The 16,722-nt window shown below is 38.5% G+C and overlaps 1 protein-coding gene across 10 annotated transcripts in view; it reads left to right on the plus strand.

Moving 5' to 3' along the window:
* The first annotated feature begins 1,214 nt into the window (after window positions 1-1,214).
* xpnpep2 (X-prolyl aminopeptidase (aminopeptidase P) 2, membrane-bound) overlaps window positions 1,215-16,722 on the plus strand; it is a 56,196-nt gene continuing 40,688 nt past the window's right edge. For 6 of the 10 annotated variants that reach the window (XM_067456571.1, XM_067456568.1, XM_067456572.1 and 3 more), the window contains exons 1-2: window positions 12,671-14,497; window positions 14,787-15,029. Coding sequence is in view for 4 of the 10 variants with exons in the window: in XM_067456565.1 (XP_067312666.1) it covers window positions 14,984-15,029 (46 nt within the window). In the remaining 6 variants the exon portion in view is untranslated. Of the gene's footprint in view, window positions 1,397-3,825; window positions 3,863-5,877; window positions 6,010-9,131; window positions 9,233-9,776; window positions 9,851-12,669; window positions 14,498-14,786; window positions 15,030-16,722 lie in introns of those variants that run through there. The other 4 variants (XM_067456565.1, XM_067456566.1, XM_067456567.1 and 1 more) reach the window with 4 other exon arrangements.

A 16,722-nucleotide genomic window follows, 5' to 3' on the forward strand; every position in this document is an offset into this window, starting at 1 on the left:
CAAGCCATTTTCAACTCTAGTGGAAAACATTCCCAAAAGTTAGAGCTATTATAGAAGTAAAGGGATTCTTGATGAGTGCTTTGGGTACCCTTCAGTGGACTGCAAAAAACAGATTTTAAAATGATATCTATGTATCTGCACATCTTTTTGCACCTCATATACTGCCCTCATGTAATAGGATAAATAAACACATAATTTCACAATGTTTATGATTTTTTTTTATAGAACCCAAAATAATATTTTTCGAAGAATGTTGGGAACCAAACAATTTTGGAGCCCACTGACTTTCAATGAATAAATAAAACACCAAGATATATCTCAAAATATCATCTTTTAAGTTCCACAGATGAAAGTCATAGAGGTTTGAAATAACATGAGGGAGAGTAAATGATGACAGAAGTTTTATAATTGGGTGAATTGTCCTCTTTAATTTTGATCAGCAATCATTTGTGAACCATTGACGGCCAAGCGAAACAAACAGGCAAAACAGCAGAATAGCTTTTTTTGAGAGCAATGTTCCTGAGATAGCAAATTAGATCCCATATGCAAGTGCTTAGGGGTAGAAAAGGAGAGAAAAATAGTGTTGGCCATCTGTGTGCTATTTAGATTGATCCCAGCAGCCATGGCTGTTTAATTCAAAAACTGTCAGGGAGTGTCATTAGGTGCGGCCATTTTCAGGCTTCAGATTTCATTAGCCACAGGAAGGCCCACATTACCCTCAGGATTAATGTCAAGCCTCTTGATACAGCTCTGAAGCTGTGGAGTGCTTAGAGGAACATCTCTGACCTTTTTGCGTAAATACACTGATTCATTAAAGATTATGTAGACCACACGAAAACTTGTAAACAGTTGAAGAGTTATACACATATGTCCTGTAAAGTTAGCCTTGCTGCTCTGGGGAAAGAAAATTGGTTCCTGAAGCCCTGGTCCCTTTTTTTCTATAAAAGTCAAATGTTGTGTGAACAATGTTCTTCAAAATATCTTCTTTTGTGTTCTTAGAAGAAAGAAAAGTCATGCAGGTTTGGGTGAACTATCCCTTTAAAAAAAAATCCAAAACATCCTGCATGCTTTTTTTTCATCCATCCGAAGTGTCTTTGTTGTTTTCTTATTCAAAATTGCATCATGAGCTAAAACCGCAACAGCCTGTGTGATAGTGTCTTTGGCCTTCCTTCCTTTTTTCTGCTAAAACCTCTTTCTTGCAGTTATCAGGAGGAAGAAGCAGTTGTTACGTCAAGGCCAAAGCCAACAGAGAGCATGATAACTCAGTGAGGATGAGAGGAGTCATCACTTTTCCTGTTTTAATTAGTAACATTAGTTCCTCAACTGGCAATCATGTCATCTGCTTCCTTCCAGGCGTTGATTGTAAAGTGAGGACTGCGTCACACAGACCACACGGGTAAGATATGGTGTGTTTTTAAGACGAAATACTGTTTTTTTTTTTGCTCCCACGTTCGAGTAAAAGATATTCCACAGAACCCGGAATATGATAAATTCAGAAGTGCAATATTCTGACAGCTGCAATAATGAAATACAATTTTCACACGGGCCCAATTGAGACACAATCAAGCCCTTGCTCTCTAACCCAGGCTCAACATGTTGATGTTTCTAGAAGCTTTGCTGAATTATAAAGCTGCTTCCACTCATGGGGTTTCAATTTTACCTGATTCAGGAGGTTGTTAAATGTGCACGATCATGGAGTCATTTATCACACGGTCACTGTGCGAGAGTCCCAGTATACAGTTCCAGGTGCACTTGTACTGCACACAAATCAGGGAATGGTCGCAACTACATGTGATTCAGAGCAGTCTGGATGTCATAAAGAATATGCATCATACCCCCGTTTTAAGGTCAAACATATGCAAGGTCTGAAAAGACCTGTTTTTCCTTCTGCTCCACTGTAGATGTGTTCATTAACCCAGGATCTTCAAGAGCATGCCCATATATATGTCCAGAATGCTTTTAAAGGGAGAAGACCTTTTGAACTGTGAATTTACATCTCATTTACGTCATAATTCGTCATTTAAAACTTCAGAAGACTGCTTGACAGGTTTTAAACAGAACTCAAGACAGCTGAAAAGAGTTCTGTGTTCAGGTACTGACTCAAATGTCAGTGCAAGTGTTCAAATTGTGCATATCTATTTCTTCAGTGTAGCGTATCACATTTGTAAAGAATTTAACTGTTCTTGTCTCAATACCTCTTAACAATCCCAGTTCCTTAACAGCTGTTCTCGTAAAGCTTGTAAATGCTAAATAAATATACTCCATAATGATAATATCTGTAAGCTGTTTGTTTGATACACAAAAAGAGCCAGTTTATAGACCTTATTCAGAGCGGAGCCATGACAGGTACGAAAGCGAGGCTGTGAGGGACAGACCAACTGTGTTTTCAATGGCATCCACTTTAAAAAAGCAGTTTGAAACTCCTATACATCATTTTCCACAGCTCATGTTGTCATGTTTTTTTGTCTACTGAAATTTCTTGTTAGTGTTTTGTCAGCAGAACAATCCAAACACACGTTAAATAACAGTACAACCCTAGTTATGCTGTATGTTTGACTCACCCAAAAAAATAACCAGCTTTGAAGAGTCATTCATTCTGGAACCGGTTCTGATTAAGAAAGGTGAAGGTGTCTTTATTTTCATGCAATGAAATCTCCAGTCATGCCAGTAACCTAATAAAAGCACAGAGAAGGTCGTCTCATGCATATTAAGTTCATATCACCAGCATAATACCACTCATCCACCTTCTCAATGCAAACACTGACTTTTATTAATCTGAGTGAAGTTCTATGAGCATCTCTGCCCACGAATGAATTACCCACATGCTTCTTGAATCCCGTGTATTGGTATTATCAGTTTGTCATAGGTCACGCTTCCTGATGCTATTTTGAGATGCTGTCAACAAGTGTTGTTCTACATCCTGTGGTGGAAAAAGTCTGATTATGACTATAGTTAACGCTGAGCAGCTTATTGAGTTTCCCCCAGGAAACCTCCCCCGTGAATCACTAAAAGCTGTGCTGAAGGCAGTCACTGTGGAGACTTCAATTACTGGCGTGTCCCAGTCGGCTGATTTCTAACTGTGGCCAGCAAATTAGAAAAAGGTGGAGGGAGGCAGAGAGAGAGTGAAATTTTTAAAAAATCCTAGGGTTTGAAATTTGGATACAGAGGAATGACAGGATACTAAAGGAGACCGTGAGTTTATCTAAGTTAAGTAGTTAGAAGCAGAGGTAACCTTTTGTTCACATGTTGGCTACAGGCCAGGCGTCTGCACCATAGGATTCAGTTCATAATCCTGCATATGACTGATTTATGGCTCACATTATCAACTGTTGACTACAAATGAGTCTTTTTCCTTTGTGGAGACAGGGCTGTGAAAATGCAGACAAAGATGTCCTACATGTTTTCTAATTTAGGGCAGCACACTTCATCATGAGTGTAATTGTGTGGTTTTTAAAGATGATTAGGGAGGGTTCGTTGCAGTAGTAGACATTATTAGACCTTCTCTTTACGTGCAGAAGTCAGGCCAGAATGGGCTTGTTCACACACAGACGTGTAGAAGATTGTGTGTTCAGTTCTAGCTGAAGAAGAATTGGGAATTTAGAAATTACTGTTCACCACTGTTGCTAAAGTCATTAGGATTTGATTTTTTTTCTTAAGTTATTTTGAAAAAAATGAATTAAGCTGCACAACTGATTTAAATAGTTTAAATAATTCTGTTTATTTTTGAATATCTTGGTGAGCATAAAAGACTTTTGACCCCAAATGTCTGAACGGTTGTGTATACACCATGTTTCCTAACATTATATTGATTTTTGTCTTCCACAGAATAAAGAAAGTCACTCAGGTTTGGAATGACATAATGGTGAGTTGATTAGGACAGAATGTTTAATTGTTAAGTGAACAGTTCCTTTAAGATGTGTGTGTGTGTGTGAGGGACAGCTGTTGGAGTCATCACTGCTTATGATGATGATTTTCAAGGGTTTCAGCTTTTATTCGTTTTAAATAAAGGCAAAAGCCTGCACTCCAAATCAAATCATTGTCCATCATCTGGTTAAATGAATGTAGTTGATGGTTATCAAATTTGTTCAACATGTCATGTTTTATCCTTTTGTGATTTTTTTTTGTATTTTTTTTCTGCTCTTCATATAGGCACTTATGGCTGATTAGTTTGAGAATATCACTTATTTTCATGCAGTCTCAACTAAAACGGCACATCTAGCTATTTATAGTGAGTGTGTCATATTTTGTGCTATTCAGGGTACAGTTTTTCTATTTTTAACACCTCCACAGATTTGAATTTTCCCCAGTGCCCATGAGGAGACACGAGAGCACTATTTACCTTTAGATTACTGTATAGGCCAAAATATGTGGTGCTTCTTTGTCAGTGTCTTCTTACAACACACTAGAACGATTAAATTAATCCTAGCAGATTTGTTTTTAGTGCATCTTTCACTGTCAGTTGTGGGAACATGAAGTAGGCAGCTACACATGGCTGCCTCTGTGAACCCACAGCCTTTTTGGGTAAAAATATTTTAATTATTAGCATTGACATGTTAGCCCATGACGGCAAGCAGTTACTTACCTGCACCATGAGAATGTGATGTTTTCCCAGCACAAGATGGGATACCTTTCCCATCTTCCAACCCTTTTCAAAGCACTCGTCAGTCTGACCCTAACGATCAGCCCAGTGCAGCCGTACATCTGGTGCAGATGTAGCAGTCTCTCACTGAATCGGGGGAGCTGGATGTCTGCCAAGCAGTGAATGTGCTTCCTGGTGTCTGTGGCCAATAGAGAGAGTAAACACACACAGGTACTAGAATTTGAGCCAAAAGCCATCAGCACCCCGACTGCAAGAGGCCAGGCCTCAGTGATGTGGGTGATCACTTCAAACAGGATCTAAAGAATGTGTAAAACACATGGCATTCAATCACAGGCATTTGTGACCAGGTGCAGAGAGGTGTGCAATATTACAGCCCAATGCCAAAACGCTGATTAAACCTATGGAACATGTCAAAGATCATGAACATAATGTATCTGACAGATTTTCAAATCAAAGTCTACTGAGTTCAAGCTCATGTCACCTTTGAAATGCTTCCCCCCCCCACTGAGTTACATTGCAGTGCCGTGAGGTATTTCTTTAACGTCACTCAGGTGTAGAGTAATGTAATATAGGCCTGGTTTCACAAACAGGGCTTAAATTAAGCCAGGTTTAGGCCTTAGTTTATTTAGGACATTTAAGTAGCTTTTATAAGCGTGTCTTAGGGAGAAAAAGAAGCATTAATTGTGTGTGTGTGTGTGTGTGTGTGTGTGTGTGTGTGTGTGTGTGTGTGTGTGTGTGTGTGTGTGTGTGTGTGTGTGTGTATATCCAGGTTAAGTGGCATAAAAGTTAAACAGTAAAATCGTAAAAATCGGCTTGAATTCAAAAGCATGTTTGATATTGGATAAATCTACATCTAAAATCTGAACTTTACATAATACGATAATTTTTATGATACTTTTAAAATTGGCGTGTATTCTTTGGTTAAAAAATCAAACTCATTTACATTTTACATATTTGATCAAACTTAAAATCAAACTTCTGATCAATCAAATAAAAAAAATAAAAAAAGTTAGTTTTTTTCAAATTCAAATATAGAATCTGGTTTATACCAGAGGATCCATACATGCAATAATACAAATTAGTTAATTGTTTTTTCAATTGCTTAAAGAGGGGTTTTTTTTCACTCAAAAAAAATGTTTATATACAAGTTAAATGAAATGTTTCCTTCTTCACTTTGATTCATGTAATTATTTCATTGACCTTCCTCTTTTCTTCATCCTTTCTTTATGACAAAACTGCCTGAAGATATGTGACATTTTGTCCTTTTACCCTGGCAGACATCACAGAGAAGACAGATGTGATGGCTGTTTCAGAAGATCAGAGAGTGAGAAGCCCCAAACGCTGCTCTGTAAGCTCCAAAGCTCAACGGGGAGCTCCTCATATGTCTACATGAAAAACCAAACTGGCTGGTGAGTGTTGGTCTTTGTGATTCAGTCTGTTAGATTCTGAGATGCCCCATGCCTGCAAAAGATCAAATCATTTCCTCCCAACCAGATTAGACATGTTAGCAGGGGGTATGAAACATGCTCACAAGCTTATATTAAAATGCCTTCATCCTCTCTGACAAGCCTCTTTGAATAGAAGAACACTCACTCTTAAAAGATTAACCAGTGGCAAAATATCTCAGAAGAACTAATAAAGAATTTGCTGGAGGATTTGCTTCCTTTTAAGAAAATAAATGTTTGTATGTTATTTTAGGCCACTTTTAGTAGGCTGAACTTGATGCAGTGAAGAACAACGCTTCTCAGATGTTGTATGATGGTCATTGTATTAGTTTGAGAGAGGATTACCGCTTAAATCTGTTTGAGTATGTGCCCCATTTAATCTAGCTGAGAAGAGCAAATGGAGTTTGTCTAAAGACATCCTGACCATTGATCCCTCTTATATGGCTAATTGCCTAAATCTGATTGGTGTGAACATGCTGCATGCCATTCATCTGAGACGGTCTCATCCTGGCCTAAAAGGTGATGCATGGTTCAACCTTCATTCACTTAACACGTTTTGTGTAGCTAACCAGATACAAAACAAAGCCTTGTTGAAACATCACAGCATATGTTGGATAATGAGACTCAGCTGTCCTGTCGGTTTCTCTGACATACCCTTCTTAATCTCATGATGGCTCTGAGGATAATGGGGGTATTTCGCTGGAGATACAGACAGACAGATAGCGGGCACTGTCGCAGGCTAAGCCAGCAAAGTTAATGCTCGGGGCGGGTTCCTCCGCATTTGCCTGCCATCTGTCGCTCAGGCAGAAGTCCAGCAGTACGACAGGGCGTCCACCTGGGAAGGTAGTTGCATGCGCCATCCTTCTCTATATGTCTGTAGATACTCACCACTGCCCCCTAGTAAGACCTTAAAGGTCCCATGGCATGAAATTTTAATTTTATGAGGTTTTTCAACATTAATATGAGTTCCCCTAGCCTGAATGTTGTTCTGGCTGTCTTTCTCTGCCTTTGAGAAATTGAGAGCTCAGATGAGCTGATCCTGAAATCTCCTGTTATGACATCATACCAGGAAAGGTTTCCTCCCCTTCCTCTGTTTTGCCCGCCCAGATAATTAGTAGAGAATGGATTCAGTTTATCAGTAGCAATGTCAGCACAGGCTTTACCATATGGATTCGACAGCACTGCCACAAACAGTGAGTAACAGTGTTCATTAATGCCTGATCTGGGATCAGTGAGTTCTGATGTGTAGCTAATCATTCAACTTCACACAGACTTTCTTTCTAAATAATTTAGAAAGAAATTACTGTCAGTCCCGCCGCTGGCAGTTTTGATGCATCAGTGAATCAAGCCAGTGACTAAAACAATCAACTTCACGTCATTTTGTTAGCAGCATGAAACAATTGTGTTATTTAAGTGATTAAACTATGGAGAGTGACCAAAGAACACTCTTTATAATGTTTGGATCTGTCAATCACATTTATATCTGCAGTGCACACTTGTCTAAACTGCCGTTTGAATGACGCTGCTCAACAGAAGCTCTTACTGTATTCATGTCGATGTCGTGTTTTTTGTTAGTTGTGGTGAAAGCATTTTGTGAGAGAAATAACATTGCAAAGTTCACTTGTGTTTATTCAGAGCTCTCAGATATAAAAATATAAACTCGCATGTGCAACAACTCGGTACAATAACAGTTCCTTAGCAATCTTTCCCCAGCTCGCCGTCTCTGGACTGGCAGTGCTGTAGCTGCTTAGCCTAGAAATCTAGATGCACCCTAGCGGCAGCAAATCTAATCTGCCACGAATATCGTCTAGCAACTCTCAATACATGTCTGAGCTATAGAAACCAACTTCACGCTTCACGTTGCTCTGGTTGGTTGTAGCGCTATCCTATAGCAGAGGGAGTTTGAAAGACAACCTTTTATCCCGCCCCTCGGATTGAGCCCTGTCAACGGTGAGATTCCAGACCAAAAATCTCAATGTGGGTCTGGCTTGTCAGGCTAGCAGCTGCTGCTTGTGCCTCACTAAACCACGCCCCCTCCGCCACATAATCTCATTTCAAATGCAAAGATGTCAGCCAATCACAACAGAGGGTGTTTTCAATGAAGACTAACAGTAGACACGCCCCTTGAAGCAGAGCATTCCAGCCAGAGGGCTAATATAAGTATAGAATAAATAACTTTTATTTCTAAATTATGTCATTTTTTGATGTAAAAACCATACTAACAATATAAGTACACCCCAGGAAATTGAATTTTGAGCAGGGATGTGCAAATCTACAAGTTTTCATATCTAAGGAGTTCACAAAGTCAGGTCTTTATTTATATAGCACATTATACATTACAGATTTTTTCAAAGCAGCTTCACCATAATAAACAAGATAACAACAGTGGCAACGTTGTGAATTTCAGCAATTATGGAACAAATTCAATTGTAAAAAATCGTGTCATTATTTAGCTAAAGTTCGTTCAATGATAATTTGTTTCCGTTTCTATAACAGTGTCGATGTTGCAAAAGACGCAAGTTCGTAATTGAACAGAACAGTCTTGAGATTTTGGAATAGGGCCACAGTGTTCACCATGTGCAGGAATTTCACATCAATAGTGGAACACTGGTTTGTTTTGTTGCGGTGAACTCTTGTAGGTTTTACGACATGTTTACAAGTGTTGGTTGGTACATATCTTTGGTTTTGTTGTGTTTGGCATCAGAAAAAAAGGAATTGTTCTGTGGTTTTTGACATAAAAGCTTCATTGCAAAATATTGCCAGCACGTAGCCTGCCACAAGTATGTGAGCATTTTTTTTATTTGATTTATGGACAGTAAGTGTGGGAAGGGTGCCAGTTGGTACCCTATAAAGAACCTACATACTGTGAAAGATATAAAAAAACATTTTAAACCTAACTAATTAGTTGGTTAGTCACCTATTCTGACCCATCCCTATCTGGAATAGAACTAATTTGGACAAAAGAATAGACTTAAAGTTATAGTTTACCCAAAAATGAATGTTCTGTAATCATTTATTCATCCTCATGTCATTCCAAACCTGTATGACTTTCATCTGCGAAACATTAAAGAAGATATTTCGGGTCGGGAACCAAACCATTGTCTTTCATTATATGAACAGAAGCACTGAAGCATTTTTTAAAATATTATCTTTTATGAAAGTCATATAGGTTTGAAACGACATGATGGTGAGTAAATTATGACATTTTCCATGTTGGGGTGAAATGTTCCTTTTAATCTTTATCTTAGACTGTTCTGGTTTGTTCAGAAACTTCTTTAAAAATGTGAAAAACATAGCATGAAGATTTAACAGTTTGTATCTCTTAGTTTAATGTAGTGACGTTGTGTTATGGGCAAAGGTTTTTGCTATCTAGTTGAATTTTATAGATCTGCTCTTAATGCCCTGTCAATACCCAGCCTTTCTCTCTGATCATAGGACACAGGATTGACTGGCTATGTAGACCTCAGCCGCTATCAGTTGCTCAGCAGTGTATATAATATTGTTAGTGAATATTATGAGAGTCAGTGGGGTCCCTTAACGCAGCCTCAATACAAGCTCACCAAAGTTTCTCTTGGATCTGTCACCCTGTAGAGATGAGGAGGGGGGAGGCATCATAAATCACTTTGTCACTTTAGCCTGAGGTTCCCCTCAGCCACCATCACTTTGTAAGTTGCTATTTTCCTCCAGGAGGCTGCTAGTGTGTTTCTGAAAGCATTGCATGTTCCCTACAGATGATCTTGCGTGGGAAGCTGACTCAGGGCTTGGGCACAAAGCACGCTGTCAAAAACCCTACATAAGCTGGATGGTAATGTCTTCATGCCTGAGCATGAGTTAACGTATTAGACCTGCTTCACAGGTTTAGATGCAGTATGTACACATTTTAATGCTATTATAGAATTAATTTTTCATTTCAGAAGAGACATTTAAATCATGCAAACCATGACATAGTTTGTTTTGCTGCGGTTTAGTTTACATTACAGCCTAAACAATTGCAGCCATGGTGAAAGTGTTAGCATGCATAATTGCGATTACTCTTAAGGCGTGTCACCTCTGGGTACAGGTTCTTTGATTTGGATCAGGTGCTGCATTGCAACATAATTTAAATAGGCCTATAAATTGGTTAAAAAGTTTACCTGTAATTGAATTAATTACATGAATTGGCAATTCATTTTAAAGTATTTCTTTTTATTAAAAACAAGGGTGTCCCTGCTCCAAAGGTTGAATTTCTTCTAAATGTATGTACAGTTGGGGGCATGATTAATTGATAGTGAATGTATTATAATCACAATATAATAATTAAAAATCGTAAATAACTGTTTAATAAGCATTAATAAAAATACATTGATAAATTGTTATATTTATTATATTATATAATTTTATTATTGTTTTTTAAAATAAATCAAAGTTATTAAAAATAAAAGTTATTTATTTGTTAAGCATTATTAAGGGTGCGTGGTTCATTTATAATCAATACAATGCTTATATTAGAAATTATAATTAATATTTAAAAAAATATATATTTATAATTTATAATTATTTTTATTAGTGTTTTTACTTGGGTTACATTCTGTAAAAATTAAATACATTTTAAAATATTAAATATTTGTTTATGAATAAGTACATATTTTAAAAATGTTAAGTTGAAAGCCTTACTTTTTAGAAATGATTAATACATACATGCAACTTCTTGCAAATGTCTCTGTCTCAGTCTGACCTAGAGCCAGACTTTTAGTGATGAGAAAATGCAGCTGGTCTCAAGTCTGGGGCTCCTGGATCATTTTCTCTACATACATTTTTAAGAAAGTTGGTGTTGATTGACAGGTAAACTTTCTGCCCCTTTTCAGTCAGGGTTCAATGCGGATGTCTGGTTAATGAGGTTGACTTCAAGGATTATAATCAGAGGGGGGATATTACTGACCATATGTGTCAGCGCAGATGAGCGAACCTCCCAGGTTCGTGGTGTCAAAAGGATATTTTTTGGTTTCCTTGCCATTCTTATTTACCATAGAGCTAAACGGATCGTGTCACAGCCCCCCAGGGGTGACTTAAACAGCCTAACGTCTATGACAGATAAGTTATGCTAAACAGATTATTCATGTTTGCAAGACCTTAGAGGCACAGCATGGCCCTTCTGGAGAACCAGATCATCATATCTTTGCTTTCAGCATCCGTGGCAAGACCAGAAAATTTATTGTAATAGGTTCATAAAGGGCTTAACTCAGCTAACGAATCTAAGGTGCATCTTTCCACTGGGATGATTAACGGAATAATTTACTCAAAAATGTCATTTTAAACCCATATAACTTTAATAGTTTATGGGTGAACTGTTCCTTTAAATGGCCATTTTTGCACTCTGATTTCATTTGTCTGTTGGTATGCTCACCTATTGCTCTTCGGACAAAACATTTGATGAGAAAACCAGAGAGAAAAAAGAGAGATGGGGCAAAAACAGAAATGTGAAAAGGAAAAAATAAAAATGCGCCCTCAGAAGCGCACTGTGACATATGGAAGCTATCACAGGGCTATGCTCCCATCTGTGTCCACAGCCGCGGCTCGCTGGCACCCAAAAGCCACTGCGCAGGATGGGAGTAATCCATGGAAGAGGATCCTTGGGATTGTGATGGGACTCAAAGTTCCCTGGAGACAGAGATTTAACCAGGAAGAGGGGAAGAAGTAGATGGATTATAATGGTGTAGGGTGAAGTGCAGATGTTCAGTGCTATTTACAGAAAACAGGTGCCCAGGCAAGGTCTTGCTTTTTGTCGGTCATGAATACTCCTCTTGTGATGTTAGTGCCAAATATTGTGTTTGGAAAGGTTGCAACACAAAGTCTGTTGCCGCTGTGTGTGTGTACAGTGGAATTGAATTGACTGTCTGTTCTAAAAAAAAGTCCCATATAAATTTCAGCCCTTATGTTTAAAGGGTAAGTTCAACCAAAATTGAAAATTCTCTAATTAATGACTTACCCTAAAGTCGTTCGACACCTGTAAGACCTCTGTTCATCTTCGGAACACAAATGAAGATATTTTTGTTGACATCGGATGGCTCAGACAGGCCTTCATTGACACCAATGTCATTTCCTCTCTCAAGACCCATAAAAGGCACTAAGACGTCGTTACAAAGCCCATCTCACTACAGTGATTCTAGAGTCCTTTTATGAAGCAACGAGAGTAGTTTTTGTGTGTAAAAAAACTAAATAATGACTTGTATAGTGATGGGCCGATATCAAAACAAAGATTCGAAAGGTAATGAATCCGCGTAACGATTCAGGATTTGGATCGCCAATGGCTCGTGATTGTGGCAGTTTTTTTTCACACGATCCGAATCATGAATCAATAAGCTGATTAAAGACTGTTCAAATCTTTGTTTTGAATTCTGCCCATCACTATATAAGCATTTATTTGTTTTTTGAGCACAAAAACTACTCTTGTTGCTTCATAAAATGATTGTAGTCACTGTAGTGAGATGGACTTTTTAACGACGTCTTTAGTGCCTTTTTTGGGTCTTGAGAGAGGAAATGACATTGGTGTCAATGAAGGCCTTTTTGAGCCATCAGATTTCTACAAAAATATCTTCATTTGTGTTCCGAAGATGAACAGAGGTCTTGCAGTTGTCGAAGGACATGAGGGTAAGTAATTAATGAGAGAATTTTCATTATGGGGTAAACTAACTCTTTAAGTAAAGGAACGATCCTAAAGGCATGAATTAAAATTACACAAATAAGACCAGAATCCACGTAACTTAAGATTCCCATGTGTAAAACTTTAACTTTATGGAACACTTTATTCCTGCAGGTTTAATCATAATATAACATTGAATTTCACCTCTCTACCATATTTTGTTCCTTTGTTGTTAGGAAATGAAAAAAGACTAACGATGCAGGGAACATCCTGTTTAACGCAACATAAGTTTGAGAATTCTGTGCGCCGTATTTCTAAATGCTCTTGAAGGCACCGGTTAAGTGTTTGGTTCATGTGCGGTTTTGCTCTACTTGTCTGCTTCATGAGTCATTGGGATGTCGAGTGCCCCCCTGTCTCAACCTCTTTTCCTGCCCTGTTACTCACTGGACCACTTCAAGTTTTCTCGGAGTGAAAAATTTATTGCAGGTTGGTAAATTTTTTATGGCTGCATTTCGGTGGACCTCTGATGGCGTGCTGCATTCTGTATCAATCCGACGGCGACCAGCCCTTAACATTCTCACAAGCAGTCCCGTGAGGCCGTCTGACGCACACCTCTGAAAAAGTTACACAGAGTGAGCGCTGTCCTGTCTGATAAATCCCTGTGGAACAGACGTCTGTGATTTACTGCATGTCAGGAGGGCCTTTCTGGAACCAATGGCCATACCAGACAAGTGGAAGTTTGTCGTTCCAAACACACTACATGCTACAAATGATTTGTATAAGCAAATTTATTCTTTTGGGCTTCCTTTCGGATGACCTCCCGTGTGTACCTCTTTTCAGTCTTACTCAGGACAGCAGAGCATTTGCCTCCGTCCATGATGTAGGGACCGAGCTTTACCCTCTAAACTGTGCACTTAGTGTCAAGTACAACAGCTGCTGTTGTTATTACCTATCGTCTCTCATAATGCTATTAGAAAACATGGACATGCATTTATTTTAATAAACAAATTGCATTGTTCAAAATTATTTTTATATCAACCCCCATCAACCATTTTTTAACTCCACCCAATTCCATTACGGTAACAAAAAGTAAACATTTTAAATGAGTTTGGATATTATTGTATAAATACATAAAACATGAACAAGTAAAAACATAATAGAAAGCGCATGTTTTTAAAAACACATAAAAATAGTGTTTTTTTCTTTTCTTTTATTCCGTGTGTTTTTAAGCATTTAGAGGAACGTTTTTGAGTAAATGTTATATAGGCCAATAAAATAAAACGAGACTGCTGATTCATTTGACACCGTTTTGTCATTTAACATTAACTGAAACATAAACCACGTGCAGAATGTTTTTTTTTTCTCTATAAATCCTCTATATTTGTACAGAGATATTTTAAAAAGTTTAGATTCAGTAAGATATTTTTTTTAAAGAAATTAATACATTTATACAACATGGATGATTTGTTAAATTGAATTGATCAAAAGTGATCGTAAAGATATTTGCAATAGATTTCTATTACAAATAAATTCTGTTGCTTTGAACTTTCCATTCATCAAAGAATCCTGAAAAAATAGCGCCACAACTTTTGCACAGACTAGCAAATCATCATATTAGAATGACTTCTGAGGGATCATGTGACACTGAAGACGGGAGTAACAATGGTTAAAATGAGTAAATGATTGATTAATATTTATATTTTTTTGTGTTTTCGTGTGTGTGTGAGTGTGTGCGTGTGTTTGACCTGAGCTCGTAGACCTCCCCTAAGGCTACACTCCTTGGGCCCCTGTGTTAACACCTCTCAGTGCTGGACACACCTGTCATTGATTAGCGTGAGTGTGTAACCAATGCGGTATGCCTTCCCTCATAAAACAATACATCCAATTTCAACTTTGCTACGAGCTGACCCAACGTATACAGTTATTTTAAACACAAGTACAACCATACTAAATTGTAATTTTCCTCCCTAAAGCCACGGAAATTTTATTGGCTGTAATGCAGTTTGTTGTGTGGATGAGTGCATGTGTATGTGCTTATAGAGGCCCCACTAATGTGGCTCATATAACATGCATCATGGTGATGGTAAACCTTCATTTCACTGCACTATATTTGTTGTTGCAGCTCCGTCTGTGACCACATCCCTCAACTACAGCGCTCTGCAAAAAAGAACAGCTGCTCCTCTTCGCACCATGCTTTGAATGTATGCACCAGTCCCCGGCCCGCAAAGTAGATCCCCATGTCAAAACCTCAGGAAGACGCCGGTCCCACAGGAACCAGGCTGACCACCACCATCTGGACTTGACGAGCTTGTCAGCCGCATGCAGCAGGCCACCTTCTTTTCTTATCATCAGGAAGTTTTGGGAGGTATTTCTATTTGTTTGTTTTGCAAATGTATTTGTTTCCGCTAATGCAAACAATTAGGTGACATCCTATGACAGAAAGAGCACTGGTCTGGCTGCAGATGCACATGTTGCATGGAGTTCTACAGTAATGGGCTCATCAATCAATGCAGTCTGTTGAAACACTGTGACAACATAACAGAGGCTTCATCAGTGACTGAGGTGACCATGCTCATGGTTGACATTTTGGACAATAAACAGGATGCTTATAGCTCATTTTATTACAATTTAGTACATTTTAAAATGTGATTTATTTTTGGGATGGCAAAGCTGAAAGTCTTCAGTGTCACATGATCCTTCAGAAATCTGATATGAAAAGCTAATATACTGATTTGGTGCTCAAGGTTTCCACAATTTTTTTTACATAGAGAATCTACGGTGGCAGACATAGGACAAAGATGAAATCATCTGAGACAACATAAAGTAGCTATCACTCAGTAGAGCAGTTTGACTGTTTAGGGCTATTGTAGAAACATGACTGTGCCAAATGGTGACTTCACTGTAAGGGGACCTGCGGTACTCATACAGTGGGGCAAAAAAGTCTTTAGTCAGCCAGCAATTGTGGAAGTTCTCCCACTTAAAAAGACGAGAGAGGCCTGTCATTTTCATCATAGTTATACTTCAACTATGAGAGACAGAATGAGAAAAAAATCCAAAAAATCATATTGTCTGATTTTTAAAGATTTTATTTGCAAATTATGGTGGAAAATAAGTATCTGGTAATTAACAAAAGTTAATCCCAATACTTTGTTATATACCCTTTGTTGGCAATGAGAGAGGTCAAACGTTTTCTGTAAGTCTCCACAAGGTTTTTACACACTGTTGCTGGTATTTTGGCCATTCCTCCATGCAGATCTCCTCTAGAGCAGTAATGTTTTGGTGCTGTCACTTGGGCATCACAGATTTTCAAAGATTTTCTATGGGGTTGAGATCTGGAGACTGGCTACGCCACTATAGGACCTTGAAATGCTTCTTTCAAAAAGCCACTCCTTCGTTGCCCTGGCAGTGTGTTAGTGATCATTATCATGCTGAAAGACCCAGCCACGTTTTATCTTCAATGCCTTTTCTGAGTTTTTTCTCAAAATCTCACGATACATGGCCCCATTCATTCTTTCCTTTACACAGATCAGTCGTCCTGGTCCCTTTGCAGTTTCCACTCCCATGCTTCACAGTAGATATGGTGCATCTCAGCATTCATTCTCCTCCAAACACGACAAGTAGAGTTTTTACTAAGTTCTATTAAAGTTCTATTTTGGTTTCATCTGACCATTTGACATTCTTCCAATCCTCTTCTGGATCATCCAAATGCTCTCTAGCAAACTTCCGACGGCCAGGACATTGTACTGGCTTAAGCAGGGGGACACGTGTGGCACTCCAGGATTTGAGTCCCTGGCGGCATAGTGTGTTAATGATAGTAACCTTTGTTACTTTGGTCCCAGCTCTCTGCAGGTCACTATGTCCCTCCATGTGGTTCAGAGATTTTTGCTCACCGTTCTTGTGATCATTTTGACTCCACAGGGGGAGAGGGTGTATGGAGCCTCCGATCGAGGGAGATTATAAGTGGTCATGTATGTCTTTCATTTTCTAATATTTGCTCACACAGTTGATTTCTTCACACCAAGCTGCTTACCTGGTGCAGGTCTATAATTTTGTTTCTG

This window comes from Pseudorasbora parva, chromosome 11, assembly GCF_024679245.1.
Source record: "Pseudorasbora parva isolate DD20220531a chromosome 11, ASM2467924v1, whole genome shotgun sequence".
NCBI lineage: Eukaryota > Metazoa > Chordata > Actinopteri > Cypriniformes > Gobionidae > Pseudorasbora > Pseudorasbora parva.